The 23,381-nt window shown below is 38.8% G+C and overlaps 1 protein-coding gene across 5 annotated transcripts in view; it reads left to right on the top strand.

The window, feature by feature from the left end:
• The window catches only part of IRAG2 (inositol 1,4,5-triphosphate receptor associated 2), a 185,810-nt gene that overhangs the window by 36,435 nt on the left and 125,994 nt on the right, over nt 1-23,381 (top strand). For 2 of the 5 annotated variants that reach the window (XM_082738460.1, XM_082738471.1), the window contains one exon: nt 12,240-12,844. The exons of 2 other annotated variants lie outside the window; for them this stretch is intronic. In XM_082738460.1, coding sequence (XP_082594586.1) covers nt 12,240-12,844 — 605 coding nt within the window. Of the gene's footprint in view, nt 1-6,051; nt 6,331-12,239; nt 12,845-23,381 lie in introns of those variants that run through there. One more of the 5 variants, XM_082738478.1, reaches the window with a different exon arrangement.

Genomic DNA, 23,381 nt, shown 5'->3' with positions numbered 1-23,381 from the left:
CTTTGTACTTGCTCTTCTGCCTTGATGCATTTCCTCTGACTAGCTCCTTCACTTTCTAAAGGTCTTTATTCAAGTCAACCTTCTGGTGAGCTCTTCTGTGGCTCACCATCTACAATTGCAAGCCTTTCTCCAAACTCATTCACCATATTCCCTTTATTATTATTATTCTTTTTGTTCAATATTTATCAGAGTGTAACATACTGTATATTTGTGTCAGTTATGTTAACTTGATGTCTCCATTGGTAGGAAGTAAGTTCCATGAAGCAAGATGTTTGTCTTTTTTGTTCATTGTGTATCCTCAGAACTAAGACATGCTTGGAAAACAAAGTCGTCAATATTTGTCAAATGAATTAATTATAATGCTGAGAACATGAGGAAAATATACAGACTGACAAGACAAACATAAAGTCATGCTCACTTTTATACAAATTAGTGATAACTATTATTAAAAGTAGTTTTTATTTTATTCTCAATATTCCCATATGAAAAGTGGAGTTCTGGACTCACACAACACTTAAAACAATAGAATTATGGACCACTACAAAAATGTGTGATTATTTTTAAATTCAGCAAATTCTGACAGTGATTTTTAAAAATTGTGATATAAAATGCTATCATTCTTATGACATAATATTTGAGCACTCGAAACTAATCACAAAGTAGAGCACAAGAGAAATCTTAGGTAGGTTTATTAATGATCTGGGTCTTGAATTTCAACTCATTACCAGCAGAGGGTGCTACTGATCCACATTTTCATACACATGTTAAAAAAGAATTTTGCTGATTTTAAAATCAGCAGGTTTCTGGGGCACCTGGATGTCTCAGAGGGTTAAAGCCTCTGCCTTCGGCTCAGGTCATGATCCCAGGGTCCTGGAATCGAGCCCCGTGTCGGGCTATCTCCCCAGCAGGGAGCCTGCTTCCACCTCTCTCTCTCTATCTGCCTGCCTCTCTGCCTGCTTGTGATCTCTGCCTGTCAAATAAATAAATAAAATCTTTAAAAATAAATAAATAAAATCAGCAGATTTCAACACTGTAAATGACAATATCTTATAAATCTACATGAAAAGGTAATGGATCGACTACCCAAAAATAATGACTTGAATTTTAAAAGTCTGTTGTTTTATACTTTTTTTAGTATTTATTTAAAATGATAATATTTTACATAGATATGGTATAAGTAATTAAATCTCTCTTCTACCCCTTCCTTAAACTGCCAATTTTCCTTTCCAAGGTTATCATTGTCTCTAGTTTCTTCTGTATTTATGTGTCTATTTGTTTTGTTTTGTGTTTAATCAAAATGATTTAATCAAAATAAAAAATGATGTAAGTACTGTCCTTTATCTTAGAATCGATTTTTAGGGGCACCTGGGTGGCTCAGTGGGTTAAGCCTTGCCTTCGGCTCAGGTCATGATCTGAGGGTCCTGGGATCGAGCCCTGCATCGGGCTCTCTGCTCAGCAGGGAGCCTGCTTCCTTTCTCTGCCGGCCTCTCTGCCTTCTTGTGATCTTTGTCTGTCAAATAAATAAAATCTTTAAAAAAGAAAAAAAAGGAAAAAAAAAGAATCGATTTATAACGACTATATAATTTTGGGATTCCATATTAGCGCTTATAAAATATCTTTCTTTTAAACATCTTTATTTTATTCTAATGTGTGAATGAACTGTGATTTATATAACCAGTATCTTTTTGAAGGATGAAAAGACTGTTTCATATTTTACCATTCCAAACAAAATATTATAATAAATACAGTCTTATATTTATATTTGTAAATATGTGCAAATATATCTGTAGGTTAAATTCCTAGAAAAATTTGGTAGCCTTTTGAAAAGTAATGAAGGTGAAATCCTATTTCCCTAAATACCACAATAAATTCAAATGTATTCAATCATGAAATTACTATCAAAAAAATGAGAATTTTTTTTGTGTGTGTGATTTTGGAGTCAGGAAGGCCTTCCTAAGGTTAACACAAACTCGGAATTCACACGGAAAAGTTGAAATTTGACTGTATTTTAAAAAAAAAGTCTGCATGGCAAAAAATAGCAAAAACCAAATATAGAAATGACAGTTGTACAAATAAATTGCTAATGCATGTTAAAAAGAAATGAGTTTCTTAACATATAAAGAACTTTTGTAAATTTATAAAAATCAAGCCCCTATTGACAAATGGCCAAGGAATACAAACAAACAGATAATAAAAATATAAATGGCTTTTAAGACATGAAACTGTCATAAGTAGAGAAATGCAAATTAAAATGGCATGATGCCATATTTCACCTATAAGATTGGCAAAGATCAACACATTGTGTGTGATGAGAGTGTAGGGAACAAAGCAGGCGCACAGATTGTTGGCGAGATGATAAATTGATATAATCTCTATGGAAACCGATTTGGCAATAGCTAACAAAATTTTCAAAAACAAGGTTGAAGAAGTTTTTTTTTTTCTTTTAGTCAAATTTCCTTCTTTCAATTATCTATATGTACACAACCAATCAAAAGGCTATACAGAGTTTAAAAACAAAACCGAAATATTTTAAGAGAGGTACTATGGGAACCCCTGAGTGGCTCAGTCAGTAAAGCTTCTGCCTTCAGCTCAGGTTATGATCCTAGGGTCCTGGGATGGAGCCCCACATCAGGGTCCCCGCACAGCAGAGTCTGCTTGTCCTTCTCCTTCTCCCCCTGCCTGTATCCCCAGCTCATCCACTCTCTCTCAAATAAACAAATAACATCTTAGAAAAAAGAAAAAAAAAAAACAAGAGAAGTGTCTTTTGTATAATGTGGATAACAACCATTTTGGGCTTTGGAAATTTATATGAAAGCCAAAATTATCTCTTTGTGTATATCAGTCAAAGTCCCTTAGCAAACAGACGGCACTTTTTAAAAGGGGAGGCTGAAAAGATTTTCATCCATGAAGGTGTGGGCAGGGTGAAGAGAAACAGTAGAAGAAGGGAGCAGCCCCTGGTGTTGGCATGATGGCTTTAGGAAGCCATGACCATCCCCAGCAAGAGCCAGCGGAAGGTACAGAAGTACAGAGCCAAATGAGGATTGTTACTCCTGCTCTGCGTCTGGATAGATGTGGAAAGGCAGCAGATGATTTTCATTCAGCTAGTATGCATCTTTATAGTATCTTCAGAGCCTTGCTTTATTTCCACTTCCCTCCAAAAAGGAATCGCCAATTTTTTTTTTTTTTTTCAAAATGTTCACTTCAGAGCGGGATCCATAGATCACTTCCTTTCCAATCCTTTTCTTTCCAGGATAGTATCTTTACGAAAGTTGGCTTCCTGAAGACGTTGATATTGTTTACTGAAGTTTAATTAAAAGAAATTTAAAGATGATGACACATAGAATATAAGAGCATTACAGAGTATATTATAAGACATAGTGCATTTTACATAGAGTGGGCTTTGAAAAATAAAGTGCATGTTATGTTTGGCTATACTGAAGGAGTCTTCTATGAAACAGTTTTCTTTCCTTTCTTCTAATAGTGCCCCCCCTCTTCTACCCCCTCCAATCTACTTTTGGTTGGACAAAGTGAGTCGCTTGGATTAAGCAGAGTTAATCTCAGAGACCGAGCTTCTGGCTAATGTCTACCAACATTACATAAAGACTGAGTTAGAAAGGGGCGCCTGGGTGACTCAGTCGGTTAAGGGACTGGGATCAAGTCCCACATCCAGCTCCCTGTTCAGTGGGGAGCCTGCTTCTCCCTCTCCATCTGCCCCTCCCCCCTGCTTGTGTTCTCTCTCTCATAAATTAAAAAAAAAGAAGATGAAGAAGAAAAAAGGGATATGCATTATTTGAAAATTTTTTCTTCTTTTCTTTTCTTTTTTTCTCATGTACGTAAAATAAGATTGCATTTCCTTGCAGTGTCCCTCAGTGGTTCTCGGATACAAGACAGGCAGTTACTTTCAGGTCTGGCAATATCAGGGGCCCAGCCTGGTCAGCGTGCCTTAAGGGGATATGACTTGGCAAAGAAACACCATGCTGTCATTAACTCTCTCTAGAGTATTCAAAACCCGTAGACCAGTCTTGGTTTTGTTTTGTTGTTTTTTGTTGTTGTTGAGTCTGCATTTTATCCCTTTCTACTCTCTCCTCTGTTCCTCTGTTCACAAAGCACGTGTTTGGGTGGGAGAAGCTGTTTTGGTGGAGACTGCATGTTTCTGGCTGCCTTGGGACAGGCACAGGCATCACCAGCTTGTGCTGTCCACGGCAGAGATCACAATATGAGCACATTCTCTTAGAATCCTATGAGGCAAACAGTAAATAAATAATGGAACAATATATTCATCTAATTCATTGCACATCCATTGGAATTTATTGTTTAGGCTCTTCCTTTCGCTACTTTGAGAAACATCAGGTGTAATACACTTCCGGGAGCAGGAAGTAAGAGTACAATTTGCCAGACAGGTGATATGGTCTAGTGGATTCAGAATTTTAATATTATTTTTGGCTCCACCACTGGCTTCCTTTATGACTAGGAGGGAAATCTCTTTGGGTGTTGCTAGTTTCGGTATCTGTGGATTGATAAGACGGTCACAAGCATAGATGTTACGATAGTTCACTTTATGGGAAATTAAGCAGAGCAAGTCAGTGAGAGGAATGAGTTAATTGGTTATTTCTTTCTGGGTACTCTATTGTGCTTTAAGAGTACTTTTTTTTTTTTTAAGATTTTATTTATTTTAGAGAGAGAGAGAGCACAAGTAGGAGGAGCAACAGGCAGAGGGAGAAGCAGGCTCCCTGCTGAGTAAGGAGCCTGATGTGGGGCTCCATCCCAGAACCCTGGGATCATGACCTGAGCTGAAGGCAGGTGCCCAACCGACTGAGCCACCCAGGCATCCCAAGAGTGCATTTAATATCTGAATACGTTAAAGGAGCTTCAGAAGGTGCATCATACATGTGCTATCTCATTTCATCCCTGCAGCAAACCTAGGAGGTCATTCATTGTGCTGATTTTGCAAATAAACCAAAACACGGAGTTCAGTAATTTGTCAGAGGTCCCAAAACCAATTGGGCAGAGCTGGGGTTTGAACTCAGGGTATCTGAATCCAGAGCCCCAACTCTGAACTACTACACGTCTCCCTCTTCTCTAGGGACAGAAACAATGACCCACAGGAACAGGAGCAAATATAAAAATCTAGATATCACAAAAATAGATTTTCAGAGATCCCCAGGCGGGGTGAGGAAGAGAGAAAATAGAAGAGAAGTAGGAAATCACCCATGCTCCAGGCTGTGAAGCATGTGATTAGGGACGGCAGGGTCTGGCTAGAGAAGCCCAGGGGGGCAGTAAGCAAAGTGGACAGCTTGAGAACAAAATGTTCCAGTTAGGATGTCTCATATTGTATGTGGAGAACCCTGAAGCTGGTTTGCTTGTTTGTTTGTTTTGTTTTTAAGGTGTCTGTCCTCCCCTCTGGAGGGGAAATGGCCTTTCAAAGAAATGTCCTGCGTGTCTGAATCTGCCTGCATCTTCCCTAAGCGGACTTGGCATTTCAGTCTTCTGCAATCTCCCACCTGCCTCCCGGTTCTGTTTACCCAGCGCTGCCGGGCACTTCGCGGCGTCCACCTACTTGAAAAACACTTCTCAGCTCCCGCTGGCCTCTCCCGGTGCTGCCCTCCGCGGGGCTGAACGAACCGCGCGGGCATTTCTTTGCTTAATTATTGCACTTTGTGTAGTCGTCATACTGCGTCTGCCCAAGTGGAGACGGTCCCTTAAGAGAGGTCACGAGGATGTCTTTAGTGAACCTGTCCAGGGCGCCTGGGTGGCTCAGTGGGTTAAGCCTCTGCCTTCGGCTCAGGTCATGATTCCAGGGTCCTGGGATCAAGCCCCGCATCCGACTCTCTGCTCAGCAGGGAGCCTGCTTCCCCTTCTCTCTCTGCCTGCCTCTCTGCCTCCTTGTGATCTCTGTCTGTCAAATAAATGAATAAAATCTTATAAAACAACAACAACAAAACCGTCCAGCACTTGGCCCAACAGAAACATAAGGAATTTAAGTTAGAAAGTGACTTTTTCCCATCCTGATTACAGACAGTATGTACTGGGTGATGTTTATTTTATTACCAGGGCGGGGAGCACACCCAAATGGCCTCGCTCCGGCCCAAGCAGGGTCCCCCTTCCTTTCCGGCTCTCCCGCTCCGGCTCCCAGGATCTCAGCGTGGACCAAGACGGCAGGTGCCGCTGATCGCAGGCTTCGCTCTCCTCCAGCTGAAGCTCGTCTCTGCGCTTGCCCCATAAAGCCGGCCGGGATCAGCTCCGGCCCCTCGCCGGCTCCTGCGGGCCTCGGCTCTGCGGTCTGTTTTCAGAAGACGGTTCTTAGAGTGCTGGTAAAGTGAAAATAAGGTGGTGAGTTTTCCCCCAACTAAACAGCTAAATTTTGGCCGATGCTGCCCTTTTTTAGTCGTTTAAGGTCAAGAAAGTCCTTTTCTAAGCAGGGAAAAGCCGTCCCAGGGGCAGCCTCCGTCTTCTCCTCACCCCCCACCCCCGCCCCAAACTCCCTATGCTTGTGGTGATAAAGCTAGGTACCCCCCCCCCCACCCCCCAGAGATGCTGCTTTCACCACAAGCCAATCCTAGAATTGTTTTCAGAGGGGCCTTTTAGATACCTAAGTTCCTGAACTGTCATTTCCAGACTTAGTCATTGGGCATGTATGTGTGTTAGTGGAAAGCGGTTATGGGTTTTGTAGACCCCCAAGAACATGGGACCACCTGAGTTTTTTTTAATATATTTTTATTAACATATATTGTATTATTTGCTTCAGGAATACAAGTGTGTGAATCCTCAGTCTTACAGAATTCACAGCACTCACCATAGCACATACCCTCCCCAATGTCCATAACCCACCACCCATCCCTTCCCCCCACTACCCAGCAACCCTCAGTTTGTTTCCTAAGATTAAGAGTCTCTTGTGGTTTGTCTCCCTCCCCGAGGATCACCTGAATTCTTGCATTTAGAGATTTCAGGTCTTCTCCTAGTCTCTGAGAGGAAAACCAGACTTCATATGATCAGTGAAACAGAAGAGCCCAGTGAGTTTTTAGAAGTGTATGTGTGACTATGCTATTTCAGGAATTGTTCCAGTATGAGATGTTTATAATAAGTTTGGTGTGACCCAGCCAAGGAGCTTAATATAACACGGTTAAGTGAATGGTGGGAGGGGAGAGTCCCGTTCTGTGCCAGCTTGCATTAATTAGTAATCAAACAGGTTTGCTGATGAGACTCGCTGAGCAATTACTAAATCTGGGACTTGTGGTTTGCAAATCATTTTGACTAACAGCTGCCATCACCTATCTTAGGACAAGAAAAAGTAAGCGTTATTTTATCACACTACATATTAGTCACAAAGAGACTAAAAACAGTGTAATTTTGACAAATATAAAATTTACCGGTTAAGTCGAAAATCATGTTCTGCCTTTGTACTAGGCTCACTAAAGATGACTTTCCTGGGAACATCTCAGTGACTGTTTCTTCTGTCTCCATGAAGAGTTTACTGCCATCTGTTAGTGAAGGCCTCTTTTGGCAAAAGGAATTTGTTTATCTACATACATACACAGATATTTGTAAAAAACTTTTTACATCCCTTCAGAGTTATGCCTTAAATCTCCAACTGGGACTTGGGTGAAATATTTGCCTAAATTTCATAATTAAGTATTGGATGATTATTAAGATATGTCTACCTCATCTAAAGTTTGGAAGTTTAATGTTCAAGAAATAATTGTTAGTAAAGGGAGAAAATGCTTAAATGGTTAGTAAAGGTAAGATAATTACATTGTCAACATAATCTTTTGAATTAGAGTTTGATTCAGGAATCTAAAGAGCTTTTGAGCTTTTTGAGTTAACTCAAATCTTTTTTCAAGGATGTTACTTTTGTATCTCTATTTTTTTGGAAAGAAATCCAACTATTTCTTAGTGATTGAATAATATGGATATTGAAAAATATAAATTATGCCCTGATGTTTGTCTATTCCTAAAAAATGAAATATTCTCTGTACTGTACATAAATAGTGAATTTATTCTGACTCCTTTAGGAAGTCAGAACAAATGTAGAAGATTTTGTTAAATCTCAGAGTATAAATGCCTAGAACTCTGCAGTTACATCACTGGTGAAAATTAAATATATAATGAGTAAACTTACTTTAGGTAAGAAATCACATTTTAAAAAATTGTTTTTAAAGATTTTATCCATTTGAGAGAGAGCACAAGCACAGGGAAGGGGCAGAGGGAGAGGAAGAAGCAGACTCCCTGCTGAACGGGGAACCTGACGCAGACCTCAGGCCTCCATCCTGGAACCTGGAGATCATGACCTGAGCCAAAGGCCCATACTTCACCAACTGAGCCACTCAGCAACCCCTCCCCCCCATCACATTGTTTTATAGATGTTTCCAGGCCTCAGAAGCTTTTAATCATTGCTTTGGATCAGGGAGGTGGTTGAAAAGTGCTGACTGAAGAGGTTTACTATATATATTAAAGCAATTCAGGCAATCACAATAACGAGACTCAGATTCTAGAAATAAGAACAATGAGGCACAGTTCAATCAATGAGAAATAAAACACATGAAATAATTGGTTTAGATAATCTCTAACATTATTTTACATTCAGTGAATGTGAATCTAAACGGAAATTCCCAGATTTGCAGTCCCAGTGTCCTGTTTATAACCACGGACTTAGCAAACAATATAGCATTATGCATAGTGTGAGATGCAAAAGAGAGGCCTTTAATTTTTCCATCTTAACTCCCAAACTAGGATAACCACCTCTTACATGCTCCCAGAGCCCCTGGCACTTTTCTTTCCCAGTGTGTAATGATAGAGTTCTCTCTGGGCTTTAGGGTTGCTAGATTTATCTAATAAAAATACAAGAGTCTCGGGGTGCCTGGGTGGCTCAGTGGGTTAAGCCGCTGCCTTTGGCTCAGGTCATGATCTCAGGGTCCTGGGATTGAGCCCGCATCGGGCCCTCTGCTCAGCAGGGAGCCTGCTTCCTCCTCTCTCTCTGCCTGCCTCTCTGCCTACTTGTGATCTCTCTCTGTCGAATAAATAAATAAAATCTTAAAAAAAAAATACAAGAGTCTCAGTGAAATTTGAATTTCAGATAAATGATTTTCCAGTATAAGTTTTTCCTGCACAACTTTTGTGACATATATTTAAAAAAAATCAGCCCTTTATCTGAAATTCAGATTGTTTTAAAAAGATTTTTTTTTTTTTTTTTTTTTTTTTTTTTTTTAAAGATTTTATTTATTTATTTGACAGAGAGAAATCACAAGCAGATGGAGAGGCAGGCAGAGAGAGAGAAGCAGGCTCCCTGCTGAGCAGAGAGCCCGATGCGGGCCTCGATCACAGGACCCTGAGATCATGACCTGAGCCGAAGGCAGCGGCCTAACCCACTGAGCCACCCAGGCGCCCGTTTTTTTTTTTTTTTTTTTAAAGATTTTATTAAAAAGATTTTATTTGACAGCACAAGCAAGGGGAGTAGCAGGCAGGGAGAGGGAGGCTCCCCACTGAGTAAGGAGCCTGATGTGGGGCTTGATCCCAGGACCCTGGGATCATGAGTTGAAGGCAGAGGCTTAACCCACTGAGCCACTCAGGAACTCCTGAAATTTAGATTTTCTTGGACATCCTGGATTTAATGTGTATTCCCAGTAGCTTACTGGTTTGTATCTGAACCTCCTGCAGACTACAGGACTTAGGAGAGTAGATACTCTCTGGAGCAGAGGTATTAGCACTTTCTAGGTACTTAATAAATATTGGTTGAGTGCCTAAAGGTCTGAGTGATATGGAGTACAACTGAGGTTCAGAGAATTAAAAAAAAAAAAAAAGCATTTCTTGGGGCATCTGGCTGACTCAGAAAAGCATGTGACTCTGGATCTCTGGGTTGTGAGTTAGAGCCCCACGTTGGGTGTAGAGGTTACTAAAAATAATAAACTTAAAAAATGAACACTGCCCTTTGGGATTTCTACAAGTGTGCCATCTTTACACTGTAAATAGTCAATCAACTGAGGGAAATAAAGAAGAAAATACATCTAAAAGAGACTCCAGTGGTGCTTGTGTGGCTCAGTCAGTTAAGCATCTGCCTTCGGCTCAGGTCATGATCTCCGGGTCCTGGGATGGAGCCACACATCTGCCTCCCTGCTCGGCAGGGAGTCTTCTTCTGCCTTTGCCTTTTACTCGTGTGCCCTCTCTCTCAAATAAATCTTAAAAAAAAAAAAAAAAAAGAGAGAGAGAGATATTCCAAGCAGCTGACCCTGCAAATGTAATTAACTTCCAGTTTTTAATTTGCAGTTAGTACTTTTTCAAAGATCACAAGTTTGACTTGTGCTTTTAAATGTTATGGCAGATTGCAGCTAATCTCTTCTATTGAGATCTAAAACTGAAAAAGAGGTTTGGATGGGACTGACGGGAGAGGTTTCCAGGCCACATATGGAGGAGGTGGCCCAAATTTCGAAATCCTTATCACATCTCTTTGTTCTGCTTTATATTAGAAAAAGCAAAACAAATCAATTTTGAGAATGTTCATTAGCTCATGAAGAGCCAAGGTCTTAAGTGTACTCTAGTTCATAAACCACGGAGTAGAGGTCACTTAGGTGAGTCATGGAAGTTTTGCAAACAGATAATAAAAAGGAGAAAAATGCCTTGGACAAACAAATAGAAATGCATGTCTTCTGTGCGAGAAACATTAATCTGGCTGTCACAGATACCCACAAGGCAAAGCCTTTCCCTGGGGCTTGATCAGCCTCCTACCTTAGTATCCAAAAAGGAGGGTAGACAGGATCTGAGAGTTTGAAGTTCCAGTTTTAGGGTTTCTATTAGCCTCATGCCCAGCCTGTGCTTCCATTCTCTGACTCTTGAAAGGAAAACCAGTTCTTTCATATTGAGAACATTTGTAGATACCTAAACAGTCTTATAAGACCTTTTGCTCTCTTCTGTCATTCCCTCTACATCACTTCCTACCTCCCAGTGGAGAGATGAAAAACAGCTCCCATGGGGCCAGGGGAAATTCTCCAGAAAATGTGGTAGCTGTGAGGAGTTGAGGGTCCACACTCACGAAAGCTGGGGGAAACGTCTACAAGCCTGGTATTTGTGTATATCATATACCACTGCAGATTACCAGTAATGCTTGTAACAATGTATTGTGTACCTAGAAAAAAAATCACATCATGGTTTTTTAATACAAGAATTACAATTGTTTTTGAGGAAACAACATGCATACACAGTTTAAACAATCAAAGGATAGAAGTCAAAGCTTAAATGGCAAACATACTGTGCAGTTATAAAGCCTAGGAGAGAACAGAAAGAGTAGATTCCAACGAGTATACACCAATTCCAGAATTGCCATAGAGGAATGTGTTTTAGGCTTGGCGTTGAAAAATAACCCTTGAGTACATGGAAAGGAGGGTATTGTCAAGTGGCAACACAAAGGTTATGATCATGACTGATTAGTAAAGGATTCTGCTGGTAGGAGCTTCATTGACTGGAGCTGTCTTCTTGAAGTAAATTGTGTCCTCTTGAAGCCAGATTGCGAGGATTTTTGAGTGTCCTCTTCTAAATACCAGTCTTTCCAAATACCCCTTCCAATTATAGTTCTTCTAAAATTTCTCTTCCTTTTGTTTATTTTCTATGAGGGGATTTTTAAAAAAAGGTCTATGAATCGAAATCTTAAGGTCCTAAAAATCATCACTTTGAAACTAGCTATTTGTAACTGTTCAAAGTACTGTAACTCTTTGCCTAGGCAAAATTTTGGACTTCTTTCCACAGGGCATATGTAGTACTCATTAGATGAGAACCAGAACAGTACTCAAACAGGAACTGTAAGCAACTTCACCATCACCATCATATGTGACATATTATTATAAATGAAAAGCAATATGGTTAGGAGTCCAGCCTCTGGAGTGGGATAGCCTGGGATCAAATCTGGCTCCAGCACTTATCTGGGGTGACTTTGGGTGTGTCTTATTTTCTCTTTACCTGGAAATGGAGATAATAGTAATGTCTACTTCATAGGGTTGTTTTGAGAATGAAATGAGTTGATACATATAAAGAATATAGTACCATGCCTGGCACATGGCACATACTTTGCGTGTGTTGGCTGTGGTTATTTTCAGGAAATTCGAGTGCCAATTAAACACATGGGAAGTTGTTTAAACCAATTGTTTAAAGACCTCTTCATTCCTCCACAGCTGATTTAGGACTAAATAGCATTGCTAGATTATTGTCAGGACAGTGCTAACTTAAAAACAACATGTCTACTTCTGCCTGCACTTTAGCCACTTCACCGGCATGATTGGAGGAAGATCAACAATGACCGCTGTGAGGAAGGTCACGGACAAGCGGCATAACCCAGTGGAAAGCATCTGTAGAAAAATCAGAGCCATCCAAAAGAGAGAAGACCTTTCAGATCCATTTCGACAGATTCTCAAATACCAGTCGAGCAGTCTTGATAGTCCGCAGATTAACACCGACAAAGATATTGAAGAGGTTCTAGAGAACATGGCGACCACTCCTATTCCGTCGTCCAACACTTTCTTCTCAAGTACCGCGAGAGACGATGCCATCATTACATCTCCTCAAATAAGGTCTCCAAGAACCCCATCCTTTTCTCATCTCCGCCCTCCTGAGAATGCCACATATCCTTTTCCTCTCACCAGTTCTGAACACCTCTCAAGGCCAAGATCTGAGAGCTGTCAGAATTCTACACCCTGGGCATCACAGACCAGGAAGGGGGAGCACTTCTCTACCAAGGATTTGAATAAGCATTGTGAAAATCATTTTAATGCCTTAACACTTGACTTTGATTCAACCTCTGATAAAAACTCTGAATGTCTTACTCCTCAGGAATCAGTGGTGAAAAAATTATCTCTAAATGAAGCTGGTAAATATTAATCTTTTAATGTTTGTTCTTCCAATAAAGCAATAAGCATATCACTTCCTGAATACCCAAGTTAAAAAAAAAAAAAAAAACAACCCAATCCACATGATTAAAATTTGGATGAAAGCATCCATCTTTCCCTTTTTAAATATGCTTCTTTCTCTCTTTAAAAAATTTTACTTTTTGGGATGCCTGGGTGGCTCAGTAGGTTAAGCAGTTGCCTTCGGCTCAGGTCATGATCCCCGTGTCCTGGGATCGAGTCCTACATCTGGCTCCCTGCACAGCAGGGAGCCTGCTTCTCCCTCTGCTTCTCTGCCTGCTATCTCTGACAAATAAATAAAAATAAAATACTTAAAAAAAAAACTCTGAGAAGTACATTAAAAAATTTTTTTTATTTTTTAAAATTATTTTTAAAATTTTTAATAGATGTATAGTTGACCTGTTAATTTCAGGTGTACAATATAATGATTCAACAGTTACATACTTTATTAAGTGCTCACCATGGTAAATGTAGTTAATGTCTCTCATCATGCAAAGTTATTACAATATTATTGACTATACTCCCTATGTTGTATTTTTCATCCTCAAGACTTACTTATTTTATAACTGAAAGTTTGTACCTCTTAATCCACTTCACCTATCCCGTCACCTACCTCCCCTCTGGCAATCATCAATTTGTTCTCTGTACTTTTTTAGTCTAATTTCTTTTTGTTTTATTTTGTTTCTTAGATTCCACACTTAAAGTATATGTTGTTTTTGTCTGATTTATTTCACTTAGCATAATGCCCTCTAGGTCTATCCATGTTATCCTGAATGGCAAAATTTTATTCTTTTTTATGGCTGAGTAATATTCCACTGGGTAAATATGTCAATTCTCCTTTATTCATTTATCAGTAGACATTTAGATCAGTTTACTATCCCACCAATAGTAAGGGCTCCGTTTTTCCATATCCTTATCAACAGTTGTTATTCTTGACTTTTCAATACTGACTGGTGTGAGGTGATATTTCATGGTGGTTCTGATTTATGTATCCCTGATGGTTAGTGATGTCAGGCATCTTTTCATGTGTCTGTTGACCATCAGTATGTCTTTGGGGAAAATGTCTATTCAGTTCATCTCCCAATTTTTCAATTGGGTTATTGGGTTTTTTAGAGTTGAGTTGTTTGTTATTTATATATTTTGGATATTATCTTCCTACTGGATATATCATTTACAAATATCTTATCCTATTCAGTTCATTGCCTCTTCATTTTATTGATAGTTTTCTAAGCTGTGCAAAAGCTTTTTAGTTTGATACGGTCCCAATACTTCTTTCCCTTTGTTTCTATATCCTGAGGAGAATGATTCCAGAAAAATATTGCTAAGGTCAATTTCCAAGAGTTTACTGCCTATGTTTTCTTTCAGGAGTTTTATGGTTTTAGCCTTTATGTTTTGATATTTAATCCATTTTTAGTTTATTTTTGTGTATGATATAAGGAGCTCACCTAGTTCCATTCTTTTCCATGTAGTTGTCCAGTTTCCCCAGTATTATTTACTGAATAGACTATATATTTATTATACATTCATGTCTCCTTTGTCATAGACTAATTGACAATGTAAGTATGGGTTTATTTCTGGGCTACTTTTCTAGTGATTTATGTGTCTGTTTTTGTGCCAGTACCATACTGTTTTGATTACTACAGCTTTGTAATAGAACTTGAAATCTGAGATTGTGATGTCTTCAGTTCTGTTCTTCTTTTTCAAGATAACATTGGCTAGTATTTGAGATCTTTTGTGGTTCCATATAAATTTTAGTATTTGTTCTAGTTCTTTGAAAAAAATACTTCTCAAAAATTTTAGGTAGGTAACCTATAGTGCAGTATTGTTTCTGGAGTAGAATTCAGTGATCCTCACAACACCCAGTGCTCATCGTCACAGGTGCCCTCCTTAATACTCATCACCTATCTAGCTCACCACCTACACACCTTCCCCCATCAACCCTCAGTTTGTTCCCTGTAGCTAAGAATCTCTTATGGCTTATTTCCCTCTCTCCTTATTTTTTCCCCTTCCCATATGATCATCTGTTTTCTTTCTTAAATTCCACCTACGAGTGAGAGCATACGGTATTTGTCTGTCTCTGTCTGGCTTACTTCACTTAGCATAATATATTCTAGCTCCATCTATGTTGTTGCAAATGGCAAGAGCTCATTCTTTTTGATGGCTGAATAATATTGCGTTGTATATAAATATACCACCTGTTCTTTATCCATTCAATAGTTGATTAACATTTGGGCTCTTTCTGTAGTTTGACTGTTATTGATATGCTGCCATAAACATCAGGATGCATGTATCCTTTCGAATCTGTATTTTTGTATCCCTAGTAATGCAATTCCTGGGTCGTAGAGTAGTTCTATTTTTAACAATTTGAGGAACCTCCATTCTGTTCTCCAGAGTGGCTGCAGCAGTTGACATAACCACTAACAGCGCGAGAGGTTCCCCTATCTCTGCATCCTCACCACACCTGTTGTTTCTTGTGTTGTCAATTTTAGCTATCCTTACAAATAGTAGTACCTTGATAGAGATCACTCTAAGTTTATAGATTGCATTGAATATTATGAATATTTGAACAATATTAACTCTTAAAATCCATAAGGATGGTATATCTTTCCCTTTTTTAGTATTGTTTTTAATTTCTTTCCTCAATATCTTATAGTTTTCAGACTACAGGTATGCCACCTCTTTAATTTTATTCCTAGGGAAATTATTCTTTTTGATACATTTGTAAATTGGATTGTTTTCTTAATTTCTGTTATTTTGTTATTGGTGTGTAGAAATGCAACAGATTTCTGTATATTGATTTTGTATCCTGAGACATTCCTGAATTCATTTATACTTCTAAGAGTTTTTGCTGTAGTCTGTAGGGTTTTCTATATACAGTGTGACGTCCTCTAGAAATAGTAACAGTTTTAATTTTTCCTTACCAATCTGGCTGACTTTTATTTCTTATCTGATGACTGTGGCTAGGACTTCCAGTTCTATATTGAATACAAATGATGAGAGTGGACACCCTTGTCTTGTACCTAATCTTAGAGGAAAAGTTTTCAGTTTTTCACCATTGCCTGTGATGTTAGCTTTGGGTTTTTCAAGAAGGCCTTCATTATATCGAGATATGCTCCCTCTAAACCTACTTTGTTGAGACTTTTTTTTTTTTTAAATCCTGAATAATGTTGTACTTTGTCAAATGCTTTTCCTGCATCTATTAAGATAAAGCATCTATTAAGATAATCATATGGTTTTAATCCTTAATTTTGTTAATGTGGTGTATCACATGGATTGATTGATGTGTATAGAATCATACTTGCATCAATGAGCTAAATTCCACTTGATTATGTGAATGATCCTTTAATGTACTATTGAGATCAATTTGGTAATATCTTGTTGAGGATTTTTGTATTTATGTTCATCAGAAATATTAGTCTATGGTTTCCTTTTTTTTTTTTTTTAAAGATTTTATTTATTTATTTGACAGAGAGAAATCACAAGTACATGGAGAGGCAGGCAGAGAGAGAGGAAGGGAAGCAGGCCCCCTGCTGAGCAGAGAGCCCGATGCGGGACTCGATCCCAGGACCCTGAGATCATGACCTGAGCCGAAGGCAGCGGCTTAACCCACTGAGCCACCCAGGCGCCCCTATGGTTTCCTTTTTTGTAGTGTCTGTCTGATTTTGGTGTTCGGGTAATGCTATCCCCATAGCATGAACTGGAAGCTTTTCTTTCTCTTATATTCTTTGGAATAGTTTGAGAAGAATAGGTATTAACTCTTTAAATGTTTGATAGAATTCAACCATGAAGCTATCTGCTCCTGGACTTCTGTTTGTTGGGAGTTTTTTATTACTGCTTCAATTTCATTACTAGTAAGTGGTCTGTTCAGATTTTCTGTTTCTTCCTGATTCAGTTTTGGGAGATTGTGTGTTTCTAGGAATTTATCTGTTTGTTTGTTTTTTTAATTTTTATTTTCTTTATCTAATTTGTTGGTATACAACATCTTGTAGTCTTTTATAATCCTTTGTATTTCTGTGATATCAGTTGTAACTTCTGTTTCATTTCTGATCTGAGTCTTGGCTTTTTTTTTTTTTTTTTTAAATAAGTCTGGCTAAAAGTTTATCAGTTTTGCTTATTTTTTCAAAGAACCCAGCTCTTAGTTTCATTTATCTTTTCTATTTTTTTTTCCAGTTTCTATTTCATTTATTTTTCTGTTCCTCTACTTCTATTTCCTTTCTTCGGCCATCTTTGGACTTAACTTTTTTTGCCTCTAATTCTGTTAGGTGTAAAGTTAGATTGTTTTGTTTTTAAATATTTTATTTATTTATTTGACAGAGATCATGAGTAATCAGAGAGGCAGGCACAGAGAGAGGAGAAAGCAGGCTCCCTGCAGAGCAGAGAGCCCGGGGGCTGGATCTCAGGACCCTGGGATCATGTTCTGAGCTGAAGGCAGAGGCTTTAACCCACTGAGCCACCCAGGTGCCCCTAAAGTTAGATTGTTTATTCGATATTTTTCTTGTTTCTTGAAGTAAGCCCATCTTGCTATAAACTTCTTTCTCAAAACTGTTTTTGCTAAGTCTCAAAGCTTTTGAACAAAGCTTTTGTGTTTTCCAATTTCATTTTTCTCCAAGTATTCCTTGATTTCTCCTTTGACTTCCTCAAGTTGTATACTAAGTTGACCCTAAAGTTGTATACTAGTATACTGTTTAGCCTCCAAGTGTTTTGTGTTTTTTCCAAGTTTTTTTTTCTTATAATTGATTTATAGTTTCATAGTACTATGGTTGAAAAAGATGTTTGGTATGATGTACAGTTTTAAATTTACTAGTACTTATTTTGTGGCCTAATGACATCTATTTTGGAAAATATTCTTTTTTTTTTTTTTAAAGATTTTATTTATTTATTTGACAGACAGAGATCACAAGCAGGCAGAGAGGCAGGCAGAGAGAGAGGAGGAAGCAGGCTCCCCGCTGAGCAGAGAACCCGATGCGGGGCTCGATCCCAGGACCCTGGGATCATGACCTGAGCCAAAGCCAGAGGCTTTAACCCACTGAGCCACCCAGGTGCCCTTATTTTGGAAAATATTCTATGTGCACTTGAATGCATATTTTGTTTTTGAATGGATTATTCTGAATCTGTTAAGTCCATCTGATAATATGTGTTATTTAAAGCCACTGTTTCCTTATTAATTTTCTGTCTGGATGATCTTTTTATCGATGTGTGCTAAAGTCTCCTACTGTTATTGTATTACTGTCCCATTTCTTTCTTCATGTTTGTTAATAATTGCCTTTTGTATTTAGGTGCCATGTGTTGGGTGCATAGATATTTACAATTGTTATATCCTCTTGTTAAATTGATCCCTTTATCATTATATAAATGGCCTTGATTATTTTTTGTTTCAATCTTTTTTTTTTTTTAAAGATTTTATTTATTTGACAGACAGAGATCAGAAGTAGGCAGAGAGGCAGGCAGAGAAAGAGGAGTGAGCAGGCCCCCTGCTGAGCAGAAAGCCTGATGTGGGCTTGATCCCAGGACCCTGGGATTATGACCTGAGTCAAAGGCATTCAATCTGTTTTAAAGTGTATTTTGTCTAAGTATTGCTACCCCAGGGTTTTTTTTTTTTTTTCCTATTTGCATGAAATCTCTATTTCTACCCTTTCACTTTCAGCCTTTATCATTTTAGTTTAGGGTGTCTTGTAGACAGCATATAGATGAGTCTTGTTTTTTATCTATTCAGTCACCCTATGTCTTCTGATTGGAGCATTTAATCTGTTTACTTTTAAAGTAATTATTGATAGGTATGTACTTATTGCCATTGTGTTTATCATTTTCTGATGGTTTTTGTAGTTTTTCTCTGTTCCTTTCCGCTTAGTCATCTTTCACAGGGAAGAGAATTTCTTTAGTGTGCTTGGATTTCTTTCTCTTTATTTTTGTATATCTATTATAGGTTTTTGGTTTGTGGTTACCATGAGGTTCATATATAACCTCTATGTATATAGTTGTCTGTTAAGTTGATGGTCACTGAAGTTCAAACACAATCTAAAAGAACCACAGTTTTACTCCCCTCCCTCCCACATTTTATATATATGATGTCATATTTTACATCTCATTATATTGGGTATTTCTTCACTAAATTTTTTAGGTACTTTTACCACTTTTCTTTTTTACCACTTTTCTTTTTTAACCTTTCTACTAGCTTTATAAATGATCTAATATCTTCACTCTATATTTGCTTTTACCAGTGAAATTTTTCCTTCTATAATTTATATCTAGTTATGACTTTTTCTTTTTCCATTTGAAGTCCCTTTAACATTTCTTTTAAGGATAGGCTTAGTAGTGAGGAACTCCTTTAACTTTTGTTTGTCTGGAAACTCTCAATCCTGAATGATAACCTCGCCATGTAGAGTATTCTTGGCTGTATTTTTAACCCCTTTCAGCATTTTGATTATATGGTGCCATTCTCTTTTGGCCTGCAATGTTTCTGCTGAAAAATCAGCTGATAGCCCCATAGGTTTTCCCTTGTACTTGTTAGATCTTCTCTTGCAGCTTTTCAGATTTTCTCTTTATCTCTAATTTTTGCTATTTTAATTATTATGTGTCTTGTCAGTCTTCTTGGGCTTCTTGTTTGGGGCTCTCTGTGCTTCCTGAATGTGGATGTCTGTGTCCGTCCTTAGGAGAGGGAAATGTCCAACTATTATTTTCTCTAATATGTTTTCTGCCCCCTTCTCTCTTCTCCTTCTGGGATCCCTATAATGTGTATGTTGTTATGCTTGCTGTTTTCTAAGAACTTCCATAACCTGTCCTCACTTTTTGAAGTTCTTTTTTCTGTTCAGCTTAGTTGCTTTTCACTACCTTGTCTTCCAGATCACTGATCTATTCTTTTGCATCATCAAATCTGCTGTTGATTCCTTCTAGTGTATTTTTATATCTGTTATTATATTCTTAAGCTCTAACTAGTTATTTTTTATATTTTCTATCTCTTTGTTGAAGTTCTCACTGAATTCATCAAGTCTGGTGAGCATCTAACGACTGTTACTTTGAACTGTTTATCAGGTAGATTGGTTATTTCAATTCATTTAGCTCTTTTTCTGGGGGTTTGTCTGCTTTCATATGGTTCATATTCCTCTGTCCCTCTGTCCCTTCATTTTGCCTCACTCTATTCATTACTATGTATTAGGTCAGCTATCTTCTAGTCTTGAAAGTAGGGGTCTTATGTAGAACATGTCCTGTGAGGCCCAGTAGCAATTCCACTGCTAGTCCGCAAAGTGTTCCAGAGGAGCCTCTTGTGTGGGCTATGTGTGCATTCCTCTTGTGACTGGGTCATGACTGCTACTGGTCCTCTGGTGGGAAGGGCCAGCCCTTAGCCCAGCTGTCTGCGAATTATGGCTTCAGGGCTTGCTCCCAGCCCAGCTGAATGGATGGCCTGGCTGCAGCTGCTGCACATGTGCTCGTGGGCACAGTTATCCTCAGGCTGGCTGTCTGTGGTGTCCAACTTTGACTGCTGCAGGTGCATTGATGAGCATTTTTTGCCTGTGGTACAACTGACCGAGAGGCCTAGCTACAGTCACTGTAGGAATGCTGGTGGGTGTGTTTAGCTCCTGGTGCAGCTGAATGGGGTCTTCGTTGCAGCTATTGAGGTTGCACTAGTGGATTGGGCTAGCTTCTGGCAAGGTTGAGTGGTAGGCCTAGCTATAATTGCTGTCACTATGCTGGTAGATGGAGCTATCTCCCCAACTCTCGGGGCCAGAAGTACCACTGAAGGGGCTCTAGTCCTGCTTGGTATGATAGGGCAGTAGTTGCTCTGAAGAGACACAGGTTCCAAGGGAGGCTGCCCTGCCCACCTCCAATATGGTGGGTCCAGAGCTGATTTGGGGAGGCACCTGCTGGGGCAGTTCTGCAGGAGAATACCTGCATAGGGTAAGTGGAGCTAGCAAGGTAGATGGAGAGTGTCAGAACTGGTATCTCCAAGTGTCAGACTAGCTAAGCTGAAAGGATGCACCTCATCCCAGAGAAAGCTCCTGTAGGTCCCTGACCCACTGACACATGTCCTAAAATTAGTACTCTTTCATGTATATCCCAAACACTTTTCAAACTGATGAGCCTTGGGCCAACTGATGCAGTGCACTGGCCCTTTAAGAGCAGAGATTTGGTTTCCTGTAGCCCTCTATGATCATCAGAGTTAAGTTTTGATGATTTTCAAAGCCAGATGGGTTCCCACACCAAAGGTTTGGTTGTCGACTGTGTCTCTCCTCTCTTCCCCCTCTTAATGTGACCTTCTCTTTATGCTTTTAGGTATGGAAGATCTCTGCCAGTATCAGGTCATTAACAATAATGTAAATAGATGATTAATGCATATTTTGTATGTTATATGTATCATATACTGTAGTCTTTCAATAAAATAGCCTAGAGAAAAAAATGTTATTAAGGATATCACAAGAAAGAGACATTTATGGTATTGTACCACATCTATTTTTAAAAAACATATAGAAGTTGACTCATGCAGTTCAAACCCATGTTGTTTAAGGGTCAACTGTAATTGTTGCCTTGGTGAGTCTGTAGCAGGAAGCGAGCTCAGGATCCTACTCTGCCACCTTCTAGCAAGACTCACCCTTTTTTTTTTTTTTTTTTTCCTTAAAAGAAAGTCTTACATGTGTCATGTATTTTCTATGCCTTTAGTTAAAAATCTGATAGAAATTCCAGGCTGTATTTATAATCATAATCATTGATATTTCTTTACAGATCTGAAAACAGACTTTTTCTCTAGGACAAATTAAAACATCACAATGGAAATACATAGATGTAAGGGAGTTAAAATTCATATGGTTCCCAGATGGCTTCCTAAAGACTACCATTTTAACTGTGTGTGTGTGTTTGCATGCGCGTGTGCACGTGCGTAGGTGTAAAACCTGTAAGAAAGTGTAGGCTTTATTGTAGAGCCAATAAGGTAGGCCAGGAGAGAATGTATTTTGCAGACCAATTTTAATTCAGATTTTGTGAACTCTATTTCAGGGATTGATCACAGAATCCTGTATATGATGGGCATTGAAAAGCAAAACAATATAAGATGACAAGTTTTCTGCATAGCTAGTTTTTCCACTCCCTCTATTTTTCTTTAAAATATTTCTATTCATGTTGTACTAGTTACTTTCTCATAGAATGCTTTTAATATTATAGCGCAAAACCTGCTTGCCTTCTCTGTAATCTGTTCTCCTTTAAGAAAACTTATAAATTAAAAGGAAAAATGAGTAATAGATTTTCAAGACCAGTTTTTGGCTTGGATTTTCAAGTCAAATAACCAGTCTTGGGGGCCGCTATTGAAATATGTTTTGTAAAAATTAAAGTAATCAATTATAGCACAGAAAATGCCTCAATATGCAAACTTCTGATAAGATGGAAGCTAGGAAACAATGTTAAGGAAGATGTAACCTAGAGCACCAGCAGCACCTGTGAAGAATTAGTATTTTTTATGCATGTGACACCGAATGCAGAGGTAAGTTGAAAATTATCTGCTGAAATGTTTGGTGATACTCATCAAGTCATCTGTACTTTCTATTGTGAGCAAAAGGGAAATGGTTTATGTGCGGTGCTCTGTGGAGTTGTGTTTACGTGTGTGATGGATACAGCCTGATGTGGGATAAGGATGGCTGTTTAGGTGTTGGTTATTTCTTTCTTTCTTTCTTTAGAATTTCTTTATATCTATTTTGCATATTTTATCGGTATCTTGCATGACTTTTTTTTAAACTTATCAACTGATTTACCAGCTGCAAAAATTGGAACTACTTACAGTGTAATCAGTGATCCCTCACTAGAAATATATACCTCAAATTTATAGACAAAATTTAGCTCAAAGTTGTTAATTTTAGAGTATGTAAAAGTTACTATCTTTACAAGATTTAAAGTCACTCCCAAACAGGCAATGAAAGAACTGACAACATGCATGTCCCAGGCAGGCAGAAAGCCAAGCCACATTCTTAGTGATGCGGGCAGGCTGAGTCCCAGGACCCAGGGAGGGTCCAAACGGACCAGCCAGGACCATTCGTTGGCTTTACGCAGAACAGAAATCAAATGTGAGCCAGAGAAACTGAAAACGAAGCTCACTGAAGAGTGTGACAGATAATAGTAGACAGAGTCTGGGAGACTCAGGAAGGAGAGAAGAACGAGTCTCATCATTGTAGGGGTTTATATTAGGAGGGTCTAGGGTGCGTGTTCCTCCAGGAACCCAGGGTAGGGCCCAGGTAAAGGCAAGTGTCAGGTGAACAGTAAGTGTTATTCCATAAAATACTGAAGACAAGGTGTTGATGCCAGCGTCAGCTGAGGTTTGTTTGGAGCTAAAGTCCTGGGAAATGTTTAGGATCTAGCTCTTCTTTCTTCTTTCTTCCTCCCTTCCTTCTTCCTTCTTTCCTTAAAGATTTTATTTATTTGACAGAGATGCAGTGAGACAGGGAACAAAAGTCAGGGAAGGGGAAGAGGGAGAAGCTGGCTTCTGCTGAGCAAGAAGCCCCATGCTGGGCTGGATCCCAGGCC

The sequence above is a fragment of the Mustela nivalis genome (assembly GCF_964662115.1).
Source record: "Mustela nivalis genome assembly, chromosome: 7".
NCBI classification, from domain to species: Eukaryota; Metazoa; Chordata; class Mammalia; order Carnivora; family Mustelidae; genus Mustela; species Mustela nivalis.
Note: the sequence above shows the minus strand (reverse complement) of the source record. Positions and strands in the feature narration are given on the sequence as shown.